The sequence below is a fragment of the Thamnophis elegans genome, chromosome 5 (genome assembly GCF_009769535.1).
Source record: "Thamnophis elegans isolate rThaEle1 chromosome 5, rThaEle1.pri, whole genome shotgun sequence".
Lineage (NCBI taxonomy): Eukaryota > Metazoa > Chordata > Lepidosauria > Squamata > Colubridae > Thamnophis > Thamnophis elegans.
The window spans coordinates 73,702,308-73,717,176 of record NC_045545.1 but is presented as its reverse complement, the minus strand read 5'-3'; the positions used below and the strand labels follow the sequence as shown (position 1 = coordinate 73,717,176).

The following is a 14,869-nucleotide window of genomic DNA, read 5'->3' as shown; positions in this document are numbered from 1 at the left end:
GGAAACAGAATGTAAACAGACCTTTGGAAAGTACAGATAGTTCTCATCTTACAACCACAATTGGGATCAGCATTTTTATTGCTAAGCAAGGCAATAGTTAAATGAGTTGTGCCCAATTTTACTTTTTTGCCATGGTTCCTAGGCAAATCACTGCAGTTATTAAGCACATCATATGATCGCTAAGCAAATCTGACTTCTCCAGTTGACTTTTTTTGTTACAAACAGAGCTGGGAATGCCACCAAAGGTGATCACATGACCCACAAGATGCTGTCACTGTCACAAATATTTGCTGAATTTTGATCATGTGACCATGGGAGAATACTGCAGTGGTTGTAAGTCACTTTTGTCAGTGCCATTCTAATTTTGAATGGTTGCTAAAATAAATGGTTGTAAGTAAAGGACTACCTGTACTTGATTTAGGAGCCTCGGTGGTTTCTACAGTTGGGTATGGAAAAAGGTTGGGAGGGACAAAATGTGTTGAAGAAGATTAAAAATGGAACAGCTTCCCTATCCTCAAACCAGAGATGGATTGCTGCGGGTATGGCCCAGTATGGGCATACTGGTAGTGGCCCAGAGCAGCTGAGAGTGTACTGGTACGGTGGCCCTTTTGGCCCACCTGCCTGCCCATGCTCTATGCCTGTTTTTATGGCAAAATGCAAAGTGCACACATGCACACAGCATGCGGTGCCTGCGCGAGCCCCAACAATCATCTGGTTGTCGCAGAGGTGGTGGATTGCACATGTGTGCATAGCGCAAGTCAGGCATGTGCGTGAACAGAACGTGCAAGCACGTGATCAGCATACCGGTGAAAGTAAGAGCAACCCACCACTGCCTCAAACTATAAATAAGGTTCAAGATTTTTTAAGAGAATAGGAAAAGATTCTTCAGAGAGTTCCAAGTACATTTGGAAGGCTCAATTCTAGGTTGATCAACATAGCAATAGCATTTAGACTTATATACCACTTCACAGTGCTTTACAGCCCTCTCTAAGCACTTTACAGAGGCAGCATATTAACCTCAACAATTTGGGTCCTCATTTTACCTACCTAGGAAGGATGGAAGGCTGAGTCAACCTTGAGCCTGGTGAGAGTTGAACTGCCAAATTTCAGGCAGCTGGCAGTCAGCAGTACAACACTCTAACCATTGCGCCACCGAGGCTCTTATAGCAAAAAATTATCTTTAAGTTTAAGGATGCCTATTACACTTTGTTGACAGATTGCTCAACTCTATTGTAATAGCTTTCATCTCCACTTACTCCTCCTCTTCTCCTGGTTCACCTCTGGACCACTGCAGGGTTCTATGTTTGACAAAGGTTTTTTCAAAGGAGGCACTTCCAAATCTGGATATGTAGCTTGCACGTCTGACTCCTTGATAGAATTTGATCTGTCAGTTTCTGCAATTGGTACTGTTACTTCTGTATCTCCTGGAAGTCCATGATCAGGGCCCACTTGATCTATAGCCATGCAAATGGAAGGACGGGGCTCTTCATCTCCCAGAAGTCCATTTCCAGAAGGAAAAACAGGGGTTGGCTTAATTATGGAAAAAGATGCTGTATCATCAGAGTCCACTGTTCCCACTGTTTCTGAGCCAGCTGTAATAGCCACAAAGTGAGTTGTCTCGTCCATAGGGATAACAGTAGTTGGGTCATTGGCTGCTGTTTCACAGACATTTAAGACAGGTTTGGTTGCTTCTACACGGTCTAATTTGCTCATCTTTAAAAGGAAAAAGACTTGTGAAACATCTCACAAAAGAGATAAAACAAAATGATTTTGGGGACACAATTGTTTTTTTCCCCTCTAACTCTACATGTGTTTATTATTGCATCATGCATGCACATGTATACAATATACTACTACCAAATGAGTAATTTTACCGTAATTCAAACCAAGATTGCAGGATGTTAAAACAATGCAAATAAATGAAATAACAATTTTTAATTTAATTTTAAAATTAAGTTTGATTTTTAATATTAAAATATTAAATATAAATAACATGTTTTGAAGTATCTTGTTTTGTAAAAAAGAGATAAGGGTCTTCATAAAGTCACGCACTTTGGTTTAAATTATTTTCACTTACAATTATTTGTCAATTTATGATATATTGATATAAATCAGAAAGCACAATCTAAGGTCACAAGTAGATTCCAGACTTCTAGGCTCATTGATCCTTGTTGAGTGAAGTTGCTGAAAAATTTTGCAACTCTGAAGCAATGACAATTTCAAAATTGTAGTATAAACCTTAAATAACCATAGTACTGATTGAAACCACTTATTTCTAGTGGTTTCTGCCCAATCACTAAAAACTAGAAAACTGTACTTTCTTCAGACCCTTCAGGTAGGTCTGTAACCCAACTACAGATTGGTATAAATCTGGTATAAATGGCATGAGAGTCTAGTAAATCCGTCCATCCATCTCCAGGAAAATACTAAAATACCGAAAACCCTGGGATACATCCCTGCCTACCTTATATCATTTATTTGTGTATTTCAGTTTCTGTCTTCACCCCTCTGAAATATTAGGTATATTTTAGACCATCCTGTTATAAAGACTATAAAAGGGAGTCACACATATAAACATGTAGGTATTCTTTTTTATGATTATGATAATAATGGGAAACATTGTTACATCTATTCATATAAGACATGAAGCTATGCATCTCAGAGATCCTTCCTTTATCTATACCCACCTCTGGCAGTCTTCCCCAGGACCATTGTAGCTGGGATTCAGGACCAAGAGGTAGTTCAGGATTTCTGATCTCCAATTCAGAGTCGCTTTTTGGAGCAGATGAACAACTTTGAGAAAGGCTGGGGAAAGGAGATAAACCAGAACCCTTTTAGTATTGATAGCAGAAAATACTGGTGACCTAACCTATTGCTGGTAAATGCATGATAGAAATCAGCACAATCAAGAAATCCTCATAAGAGTTGATGTAATAGATCAGGAAAGAGGAGTTTAGGAATACCAGTAACTTCAGAGAGCAAAATCAATTGAAGGATTAGAAAAAGAATCTAGCTATTTTATTCCTGTCATCTAGTCTCTCCTAAGGAAGAGTGCTTATCCTTTTCTTTCATTTAGTTCCACCATTTCACATGACTTGAAACTCTTCATTCCCAATCAATACTTTGGCCAAAACTGATCCAATCCTACTATCTTCAAAGAAATAGTATCATCACCTCTTCTGTATTAGCTTCTGGGACACTTGAAGAGGCCACATGTCCTTTTCTATGGACATACAAGCAACTGGAAGAGAATTATTCAAGATCACTTTTCTTCTTCAACCATTGTGCTCCCCAAAAGCTCAGTCCAATAGCCTTCCTCTATTTACTCTCCAGAAATGCTAGATATTAGTTAAATGTCAACCATAATGTCCAGTTAGACCAGTGGTGGGTTCCAGATCCCATTGCAACCAGTACGGTGCAACGGGGCCTGGCACCCACCACATGCACATGTGCAGCACATGCATATGTACTTATTGCCTGCAATGCTCTGCAACGCTCCAGCTGCTTGGCAGAGCATCGCGCAGGCGCCATACACTCTGTGCACGGAAGCCCTGATCAGCTCAAATACCAGTAAGGAGGACAAGTGGGTGGGCGGGCCTTCTGGAGCATTGTACTGGAACGGTACCTGATACTCCCAGCAAACACCGGTATGCCCGTTTCGGGGCGTACCGGTTGTATCCCACCATTGAGTTAGACCCCTTAGATGTCATTAACCTCTTCAGAGAATACCAAGTTTGAATAACTTGTTATATTTCAGCTCTTCTAATACTACCATGGTGACTCCATATTCCCATACTAGCCAAGATCCAGAGTTCTTCAAATATGTCCAAAAAGTTTGGATGTCCCAATAGAAACTGGAATTTTTCTTTTCTTAAAAAAGCAGATGCATCATGTCAGAAATGGCATACAGATGGGATAGTCCTGGATCCATTGGTACAACCATTGCATTTCCTGAGTCATATCTCATATTCAGACAAGTAGACCTGTTTGGCTCCTTTGCATCTCTGCTATATTTACCTCTGCAGGGGAGCTAGCTCTCCATCAGAGTACGGATGTACTTCTTGAAGTTGTAGAGTCCCATCTTCTTGTTGTGGGACATCTCCAAAGGAGTAGTAGAGTGTGTTACTAATGAGAAAAGATAGAATGAAGTTAGGTACAAAGACACCTCTATAGTGATAGGTGATATTCATGTGCATAGACCAAAAACTATAGTGCTGGCTACCTGCATGGCTGCCTTAGCACTAGTGATAGCACTTAGACTTATATGCCACTTTACAAAGTTTTACATCCCCCTCTAAGTGGTTTATAGTCTCAGCATATTGCCTGCAACAATCTGGGTCCTCATTTTACCAACCTTAGAAGGATAGAAGGCTAAATCAACTTTGAGCTGGTTGGAATCAAACTCCTGCCAGTCAGCAGAATTAGCCTGCAATACTGCCTTCTAATCACTGCGTCACCACGGCTCTTGTGAGCACTGCATAGAAATATTTCAAGTGATTTGTGACAGCTGCAGTGCTGGGAAGCTCTGTGGGTTACATCAGACTTGTAAATAACCAAATGATGGTTGCAGAATGGCCATTTGCAGACTACGCAGGAGGCAGAAATAAAATAATAGAGGCAGTCCTTCACTTATGACTGTTTGTTCAGTGATTGTCAAAGTCATGATGACTCTGAATGAAGGGATCTACAAACCCTGCCTGAAATTACAGCTGCAGTCATGTGATCAAAATTTGGGCATTTGGCAGCATGCAGGCCCTTATAATTGGGCACAACAACTAACAACCAAAATTCCAGGCCCAATTGTGGTTGCTGTGAATTGCAGTTGAAGAAAAAAGAATGGAATGAATAGAAATCCCTCCAATTCACATTATAATGCAAGCTTAACTACTTTATTCTTCTGAAGTCTACAGCAAAGCAAGCTGCAATTATTTGTTTGCATCTGTATTTTTCAGTGCAACTTTCTGAACAAAAAAATGGTTATATCCCAAAAATAATACAGATAAAAATGCATTATGTTGCAAGAACATGCATGCACAATGTGCTTATTAGAAGAATGTATTCAATTATTCCATATCCTGAAAGTAAAAGGTATGAAAATATATATATGAATCTTTTTAAAAAAATGTAAACTAATGCAAAGACGGAAAACTGAGAAACTAGTCAGAAAAATGAGAAAGGGAATCTTATATATATGTACAACAGACCTCATTTTTCTAAGCACAAGGATAGGACCACACATGAAATTCATAAGAGGCTGAATTAATCCTGCTGCTATTGCTTCCATAATCTTGTATAAATAAGAATATTTTAAGCAACCCTGTTATTCATGCACCAGCTTGTTTCTGATGTTTTGTCATCATGGAGGGCTGGGATGGGAAGAAGATACATGTCTCGAAGACCAGGCAAAATAATGCATTCACGTTTGTATTGCTCCCAAATGATTTTGACCTAGACTTTTCAGGTGGTTCTTATAATCCAAATAAGGAGTTTTGTCACAAGCACTCAAAATATCTCAGTGTGTTTTGGGAATGGAACATGCTGCTTATGTACAAATAAATTCAGCTTTAATTAGCCAACTATGCTACTGTGATTTCTTCAATCAATTGATTGCCAGAATACAGTAGTCTCACTGGGCTCCAAGCTCAAATGTTTCTTGACAGATGTGGCAGGCAAGCATGCCAGCTAATCAAATTCTGGTTCATGACTGCAACCTTGTTCATTCGTTCACTGTAAGCAGTTACAATCCAATTTTTAACAAGTTTCCCTGAGACTTTAATTTCAAATTATAAATACATAGCAGTATAACAAACAAAATGCTCACTGCATATATAGCAGTATAACAAACAAAAACTGCACATATTATGTTAATGAAAAAAATCCTGGAAATTTTTTTTTTAAAAGGGTTTCTCTTGCCATTATAATAGCTTCAAAGAAGATGCTAAGCAAGCTTTCCTGGGAAGGAATTCTGCAGCCAAAGGCCACGTTCCCCATCACCTCCTTTTGCATTTGAAATGCAAAAAGAAAAAAAGAAAGAAAGACCCAAAACTATTGGAACTTTATTTGCAAGGCTGATATTTCATTAGCTTAGTATTGCTTTCATTTAGTGAGGCAAATCCTTAGGACATATCAAGTGTTATCTGACTTTATATCTTTTTTTCCCATGTCACTCATGAACAGTAACATCTATCTTTGGAACCTTTAAACTATTATGAAAATTTGAACAGACTTGTTTCTAAAAGCTACAGAGCCAGTTCTCACTTCTTGTCTTTTGTCTCAGAAGATCACTCGGCAAATTCAAAGATCGCACCTGAGAAGTTGTACATGAGTAAACTTGAGAATTTCATCATCTGAATTCATTTGTATTGGGAAAATGACATGAATAGGGAGGGTGTGCCTTCTTATTTGCATTCGGAAAAAAACACAAAAGCTGAGACATTATTTCACTTAAATCCTACTTGAAAACAAGAAGGCTAGAGAAATGCCATTCTGTCACCCAGAGACTCGAAGCACATTTCATTACCTTACAGCAGAATATATTAAATTGCAAATGCATAAACACTGTGGGAGAAATTAAGATTTTGAAGTGTTACAGACTTAAAAAGTCTTAAGTTCAGCAACCTTTCTCCCAGTGGGCCTCATTATTCTGAAATATAGAAAAGGCAATCAACCATGACACAAATTCTCATTAGACAAGATCAAGTAATCTGAAACCTGAACATCTGCCAATGGTCTCTTAAAATTCAGTAATATATTTCGAGAAAGTTTGATCCACCAAATTAAATACAAACTGATAGTTATTTCAAGTTGTCAGTTTTAGCCATCTTCCTGTTCCCCCGATCGGAATAGGTAGAAAATAAAAGATTTTCATAAAGCCTGTGAAGAATCATAATACCCTGTTTCCCTGAAAATAAAACCTCCCCAGATAATAAGCCCAATCGGGCTTGAGCGTATGCACTTAAAAATAAGTCCTTCCCCAAAAATAAGCCTTCCCCAAAAATATTGCAACACAGCAGCAGTCATGAAGTGACCACGCTCGCCGCCTCCAACATCTCAAAAATAATAAGACCTCCCTGAAAATAAGGTCAAATGCTTATTTCAGGGTCAAAAGGAAATTAAGACTCTGTCTTATTGTCGGGGAAACACAGTATATGGAGGACTAATTACACTCAGTTTGGTCAAACATAAATTAGAGAGGCTTTAGAATACCAAATCCACATCTTATAAAGATTACCAAGTGTGCAATGTTTTTTTTTCATGGATTTCCTTTCCAATAAAGCTATGCAAATTTCATAATTAAAATCATGGAAGACATTTCTATCTGTCTTTAGGGCGAACAACTAACCCTAATTTTAGAATAATTTATTTTGGTAGGTTATCTTTACATCTGTCATTCATTTATTGATTTCAGATTATAAACAAACCCTTGGAAGTTAGCAGGCCAGTGTATTTAGGCATTTTTTTTTCACAGAACTAACAGCTGCTTCATCCTTCCCTCTTAACTTGCTTTTTCAATATATCAGCTTGAATATTGAATATAGATAGTCCTCGACTTATAACTGGTTGCTTAGTGATTGTTCTATGTTACGGCATACTTTGGTACTTATGACCCAGTTCTGAAGTTCTGATGACTGCCCCAGCCCTGCAGTTATGTGACCACTTGGCAACTTGCCTGCATTTACGGCCATTTGCAACATCCCATGCTCCCATAACCTTTTTTGACCCTTTTGCCTAAAACCAGTATTTACTTCTGGGTTTTGGCAAAACTGGACCATAACAAACCATTAATGACTTAACCGCCACCAAAAAAGGATAACAAAATTGAGTGAGTCGAAGGGTTAACCTATTTTATGACCATCACGACTTATTATCGTGATGTGCAGGCTTCAGTATGGTTGTATCTAGAAGACTACCCGTATAAGTAAAACAAGGATACTGGGTCTAGCAGATCAGCAGCTAAATGAAAAGGGGGATAAATTCAGATAAAAAAGATTCCAAACTCAGTACCTGCCATCTCAATTAAAAACAATCAAACAGCAAATGTTTGAAGACAAGACAGTACTACTGCCAGTTTGGTATACACACTTACTTGGAAATCAACAATTTTCGCTTCTCCTCCAGAGATCTCTCACTCTCAGTTCCTTCTTCTTCGGATGTTGAATCTGCAGATGATTCTCTTTTCTTTGGCTTCTTCCTGCGCCGTCTTTTCTTACGAGCAGCTATATCGGAGCCCAGGTCATCAGAGTTCCCATATAACTTGGCAGATTTGGCCACAGCATCGATGCTTTTCTCAGTGGGGATGGGAGATGTGCACAAGAAACTTGGGATCCTCTCCTGGGAGACAGAGAGCACAAATCAGCTTCTCAGCCAGGATGGAGTCAGGTTTAAGCCATAACTCTAGGCAAACTCAGCACCAAACATAAAACAAGGACTGCAGACTAGAACAGGGGTCTCCAACCTTGGTAACTTTAAGACTTGTGGACGTCAACTCCCGGGATTCCTCAGTCAGCTGCTGGCTGAGGAATTCTGGGCGTTGACGTCCACAAGTCTTAAAGTTGCCAAGGTTGGAGACCCCTGGACTAGAAGATCTACATATTCTGATTTTACAAGTCCAGGAAACTATGGATAAGTTTCACCCCATGTCTACCAGGGAAAAATCAACTCAATTAGTCAGGGAAAAGCAGCAGCTGCAAGAGCTGGATCTTCTCCATCAACCTTTTTTTTTTTTTTACATTATTAACAAACACTTCAAAAAGATTTTAAAATATTTGTTTCTTGGGATTAAATTAAAAAATGCAGAGCATACAATGTCTCATCAACAACTCTTTTGAAATTTCATCTTTTTTTAAAAAAAAAGTTAAACTATCTAGACCTCCAATGATGAACATATGCCTTGGATATTATTTGGACTTGGATATTTCAGAGGGGAAGATTGCAGTGATGTTCTCAAGTTTTCCCAGTGAAGAGCAATTCCTAGCAAAACCTGAGAAATCAATGAGAAATCTCATTTTGGTAAGGGGGAGTGTGTGTGAGAGTGTTTGTGTGTGTGTGTGTGAGAGAGAGAGAGAGAGAGAGAGACAGACAGACAGACAACAGGGCTTAAGAATACTATGTCTTTGGTGTAACCCGGTGTTTCTCAGCCTTAGCAATTTTAAGATGCATGGACTTCAACTCTCAGCATTCTAGGAGTTGAACTCTATAGATCTTGAAGTTGCCAATGTTGAGAATCAGTAGTCAGGCCTACTAAGAAGTATGTCTGGAAAGAAATGGCCAGATGCATATTTATGCCATGTAAATATGCCCACCTTTTGTTCTTCTGACTCCTGGACAAAAAAGGCTTCTCCATTGTCACCCAGCTTCATATGCAGATTGACTGGCTCTCCATTGATTTCTATGTCAACCTAATAAAAAAGGAAAGGTCAAATTATTTTAAGCCTAGGAAACCATTTCTCAACAAATTCCAACCATTTCCTGTATCAGAAATTGAGGGTGAAAAAATAGATCCGGTCCACAAACATTTAGGAATAAAGAGATCAAAATTTAAGTTTATTCAGCAGCATTCTTCCTGTTTCTCAATTACTGCTAATATCCAAATTGGATCCGAATTGTCACCTTTAGAGAAAAAAAAAGAATAAAGGCAGTGCTGCTCCAACAAGGAGTCTTCCATCTGATGTTCCATGCATAAATACTGAGTGTCTATGGAGATTCTCATTCATCCAGGTTATGGTTGCCCCAAAGGTGCTTTTTTCAAGAGGCAACTGGACTTTCTGGTTTTTCTTTGAAGACATTTCACTTGTCATGCAAGAAGCTTCTTCAGCTCTTCCCTGGATCTGGCTATGTCCTTCAACTCCCCCATCTCCAGTTTAATTAATGCCACTTTCCTGTTCCATTTTCTGCTGTGGAGGTTTCTTCTTTTTATCATAGGAATGACAGATTTCAACATAGCAGGAAATAGGCAAGAAGATTAAAAGTACACAGACCAGTTTAAAAGCAACTGGTGTGTTGCTGCAATGGCTCCACAGAGAGACAACTTTGTGCAATGTACGTCATTCAACAGATACACAGAGGACTTCGCCTCTAATCCAAAAATATCAGAAGGCAATATACTTACCTTCTGATTCAAATGACTTAACTAGCCCTTTGCTACAGATTGATTTAGCGTAAACAATTAGTTCCCATTATTCAAATAATTATTATTCTAAGTATAACAGGGCTTACATTATGAATCTGAAGCTAGCCCCTCCTTATTCAGATGAGGAGAGAGTTTGAAATGTATTTTTTAGCCAAGCCCTCTAGAATTTCATTGTTCTTGGTTGCTGATTTTGATGCTGTAATTGGTAAATGGGATGTTGTTGTTTGTATTATAATTCAGTAATCTGGCTAGAATGATTGCGATTGAGTGCCACACACATTCAATAAATAAATATGGCTTTGGTAGTTGAGGCTATATAAAAACGATCTTATAATTCTGCTGTTTATACCATGTGTGGCATAGTTAACAATAAAATGAGGCAGATAGATTTAGGCTTCAAAGCATGTTGAATTTTTCAGTGCTAAAAAGTAAACAGGAATGGAGACTATTCCAACTTTTTTTACATGTATTGAGCATTTTCAGAGACTAATGAAAAAAAATGAATTGACAATACAGGAGATATATTTTTCTCCTTCCAGATATGTTAGTTCATAATCACTTTGGATAGTGATAGTAATCATTCATTTCCCTTTGAATAGTGAGATGGACAACATATACATTTAATAAGCAAATAATCATTGCCAGTCAAAGAAATTCTGGTTGAAGGCTGAAGCACAAAACACTGGGATGGTTATTAGATCCTTTCATGATATGATTATTAGACTCTTTCATGAAATCTTTGTATCATGCATAGTATAAAGATTTGTGAACATGCCAAGTGGCTATAATATGCTTCCACTTTCTACTCTAAAGAGAATGAGTGGGTGGGCATCAGAAGCATAATGTAATGAGGCTTACTATACATCTTGGTTCCAGTGAGCAGCCAAAGCTGGAGCAATTTTTGAAAGAACATTCCATAAAAGGCCACATTTCATAAAAGTGCCAACTTTCCCGATGTAAGCCTGCTTTGTCCCAGTTTAATGGCCTGAAAACATGGTTATTTTACTTATTAATGTGCATCCTGCCAAATTAAGACACACACACACACACACACATAAACACACACACACACACACACACACACAAACACACTGAACCTGAAGGAATTCTGTTTAAGTTGCAGAAAATTAAAGCATCAGCTGCCACACATCTGTAACTACTTACCACTTTCTCACTGGAATGCAGAACTCGGAGCTTCCCAAAGCGCACATGGAAAGGTGAACAACACAAGGACCCATCTGGTTGCCTTACCACAATGACATCAATGCAGCCCGTGAGGGTGGCTGGATTCAGACCTCTGTACAGCTCCTTCACCGTGCCAAACACAGTTTCAGCAATCTGGCCCACATAGTTCATTGTCTGACTCTAGGAGGAGAAAGAATAACAAAGAAAACCCTATTTCAATAAAACATTAACTGTTGTCACAGGGTTAGATGGTATCACCCAGCAACAGTTTCTGAGGTTAAGAAATGGTATCCTTACGGAAATTAATGCAACACTAAATGCTCCCATCTCTCACAAATTTGCAAGTTTTCAACATTATTCCACAGCAAAAAAAAATTCTCCACATGTCCTATGCCAAAGTCAACCTCAGGTTGTGTCTTCCACACATGAGGTCCATCCCCCCTCCGTTCCATTGCTCGCACCCACCCACAAGGTTCTTCTGGGCCAGTGGTTCCAGAAACCGCTGCTGCCAGTTTGCTCAGGGATGCTCTATGTGCGCGCACACATGCACAGTACAACAAAATTTGCTCTGCGCATGCGCAGAAGCCAAAAACAAGATGGCAGCGCTGGGAAAACCGGTTTGGGGGCATGGCAGGCCTGGGTCACTGCCAGTTCCAGCAACCCAGGCCGCCAAGCTACTGTCAGTTCAGCCAAACCAGTCCAAACCAGTAGGAACCCACCACTGTTCTGGGCCTGCCCTAGTCTTTTTTCCTTTATCCTCTAGCCCAGGGGTCCTCAAACTTGGGAACTTTAAGACTTGGGGACTTCAACTCCTAGAATTCTGGAACTTGAAGGCCACAAGTCTTAAAGTTGCTAAGTTTGAGGACCCCTGGGCTAGCCTGTTAGAGATAATAATAATTAAAATGGAAAATAAGCAATCTTAGCCCTCTGCATCCCCATCTTGGCTTGGCTGCTTCCATTCATCCAGGACTGACTGTTGGAGAAAATGCAAAGATTGTAGAAGAGAAGCCATTTATCTTTAGTAAAGTTTTCACATGTGCAAATCCGAGAGCCAAAATCATAAATATCCTAATTCCTCATGGTGGATCAGAATCTGAACATTTTGTTCAGTTTGTTTTCTAGCGTATAGACATTTGTGAGTTGCATCTTAAAATTTTGGTTTTGTCACCCTCAGTCTATATAAATAAATATATTTTTATAAAATCTTTTTTTTTAAAAAAAAACTTATGGTCTCATCAAAGTCAACTTTCTTTTGTTTCTCTAAAATGAAATGCACTAATTAAAATCAATTGCTGAACTGCTTTTTTGGCACTAAACATTGAGCCTTGCTAGAACAAGATTGGTTGGACTAGAAAACCTCCAATGTCCTTTCCAACCCTATTATTCTATACTCTAAGATCCTAAACAATAGAAAAGAGTATCTGTAGCTGAAAGTTCAATTGTTGAGTCCTTGGGGGTCCTCTGAGCTTAATTGCTTGCTTGCAGCTACTATATCTGGTAACATCTCTATTCTAGAAGGGACAGAAGTTTGCCCCCTGTTTAAGTACAGTAGTTTGGCCTATTAATGTTGGTAGGTGTGTAGTTCCTTAATTAGGTTTTATTTACTATTTGTTTATCTGAGTTGGTGTCCTTATTCTTTGATTAGAGCATTATATACTGCTTGTTTGTATGATGCTAATCATGATGTCAGTTCTTACTTATCTAGATGTTGATTGATTGATTGATGGCCAGAAATTTCCTAGAATTTACAGATTTAGCTTGGTTTTGGATGCTCACATTTCCACAATTGAAAACATGATTAAATCTGCCCATGTGTTTGTTGTGTAATTAAAGATATTTTATCAGGTCTTCTGACTATAAGTTGGTATTCATGGATGTGCTCAACCACCAACAGGCATATTTACATCGAAACTTTGATAAGACAATAAAAAAAGCTTAATCAAAAAGACAAACACAAAAAATAACTCCTTACCTGCAACCAACATCCGGAAAACAGAAACACCATGATCAACAACAGACAAACAGTCCAACAGTATACAACAGCCTAATTAAGGACACCAACACTGATAGAGAAAGCTACTGTACATAAACAGAGCAAATCCCATTCCCTTCTAGCACTGAAGATGTTATGTGATTGGTAACAAAACATCTGCAATCAAACAACCAAGTCAGAGAGCACCAAGGACACCATGGTTAATCCTAAACATCTAGCCATGGGTTTTTTTTTTCTTTCTGGACTTGTGTTTTACCCCGAACAATCCTCATTATTATAAATTTTCATTACAGACGATAAATAAAATTTGACATAAACAAATACAGGACAAATAAAGGAGAGGTAGATAAATTTGTACTGTTGGCAGAACAAACTTACCTCTATGCTTTAGAAAACAAAGAGGTGGGTTGGAATATATATTAAATCCACGTGAATCGCCTTAGCTTTCATTTCAATTAGCTATGGGATAAGCTTTTAACTTGGTAACAAAGACATCAGTAATGACAAGGCATTTATAAGGCTTCTTTACAAGAAGGTATTGATATTTCTTGGCTGCCAGCACTTAGGCAAACATTCAAATGAACACTTAGTCATTGTTCTTACAGAGAAACTCAAAGCGGTCCCAGACTTATACTCCATCAAATAGATAACAATGTAGGAAGAAACCTCTTTCACTTTTATTATCTGTGGTTCTAAAGAAATTCAAATGAGGAAAGCTGTGAATCCGTGCTGATGGAAACAAGGCTGTATATCAACATTTTTCAAACTTGGGAATTTTAAGATATATGGATTTTAACTTTCAGAATTCTCCAGTCAGCATGGGAAATATGTGCTCAATATATTTTGGGGGGAACAAGTTTGGAAGAAAAATAGCATGGCTTTAAAAATACAAGCAGCAGCATTAATAACTGACTATACTGATAACATTGCAGAGTACAAAATGCAGCAGCACCAGAAGTTTTTGGGGCCCAAAGGATGGCCTATGTAACACCACTGCTCTTCAAGCTGCAGTGGCTGCTAGTTTGCTTCTGGGTCAGAGGAGGTGGTATGCCGGTTTGCATCAGTTCGGGTGAACTGGTAATGGTGGCAGCATGAGGCTCCGCCCCCCCCACCCAGATGTTATAATGGACCTTCTGTGTATACAGAAGGTTCTGTGCATGCTCAGATGCCTGCAGTCCCGCGACCGAACTGGAAGTGAAGATAAGAGGATACCATTACTGTTCTAGGAGCAATTCAAGGTATTGTTAATCACCCACAGGGATTGGCAGTTAATCACCCACAGGGATTGGCATCCTATCTGTGTTGGCAGAGGAGGCAAGCTGCAGGTCCCATTGGCCAGGATATTCTGGATGGCGGGATCCAGAAGAGCCTTCTCTGCCATCACTCCTGCCCTTTGGAACATCTTGCCCCACTCCCTCCGCAGAATGAAGTCGACTTCCACTCTCCTGACTTTCTGCAAGAGTTTAAAGACCTGACTCTGCCAGTTGGCTTGGGGCTCCAAAGGAGAGGCTTCATATTAGAAGTGGTTAATAGATCACTAACAGATCCCATCTGCCTCCTAC

At 39.1% G+C, this 14,869-nt stretch overlaps 1 protein-coding gene across 3 annotated transcripts in view; it reads right to left on the bottom strand.

Moving 5' to 3' along the window:
* The window catches only part of LPIN3 (lipin 3), a 61,404-nt gene that overhangs the window by 16,802 nt on the left and 29,733 nt on the right, over window positions 1–14,869 (bottom strand). For all 3 annotated transcript variants that reach the window (XM_032217307.1, XM_032217308.1, XM_032217306.1), the window contains exons 2-7: window positions 11,294–11,494; window positions 9,303–9,398; window positions 8,087–8,331; window positions 4,018–4,125; window positions 2,688–2,805; window positions 1,257–1,713 (exon numbers count right to left, since the gene is read on the bottom strand). In XM_032217307.1, coding sequence (XP_032073198.1) covers window positions 1,257–1,713; window positions 2,688–2,805; window positions 4,018–4,125; window positions 8,087–8,331; window positions 9,303–9,398; window positions 11,294–11,485 — 1,216 coding nt within the window. In that variant the 5' untranslated portion in view covers window positions 11,486–11,494. The remainder of the gene's footprint in view (window positions 1–1,256; window positions 1,714–2,687; window positions 2,806–4,017; window positions 4,126–8,086; window positions 8,332–9,302; window positions 9,399–11,293; window positions 11,495–14,869) is intronic.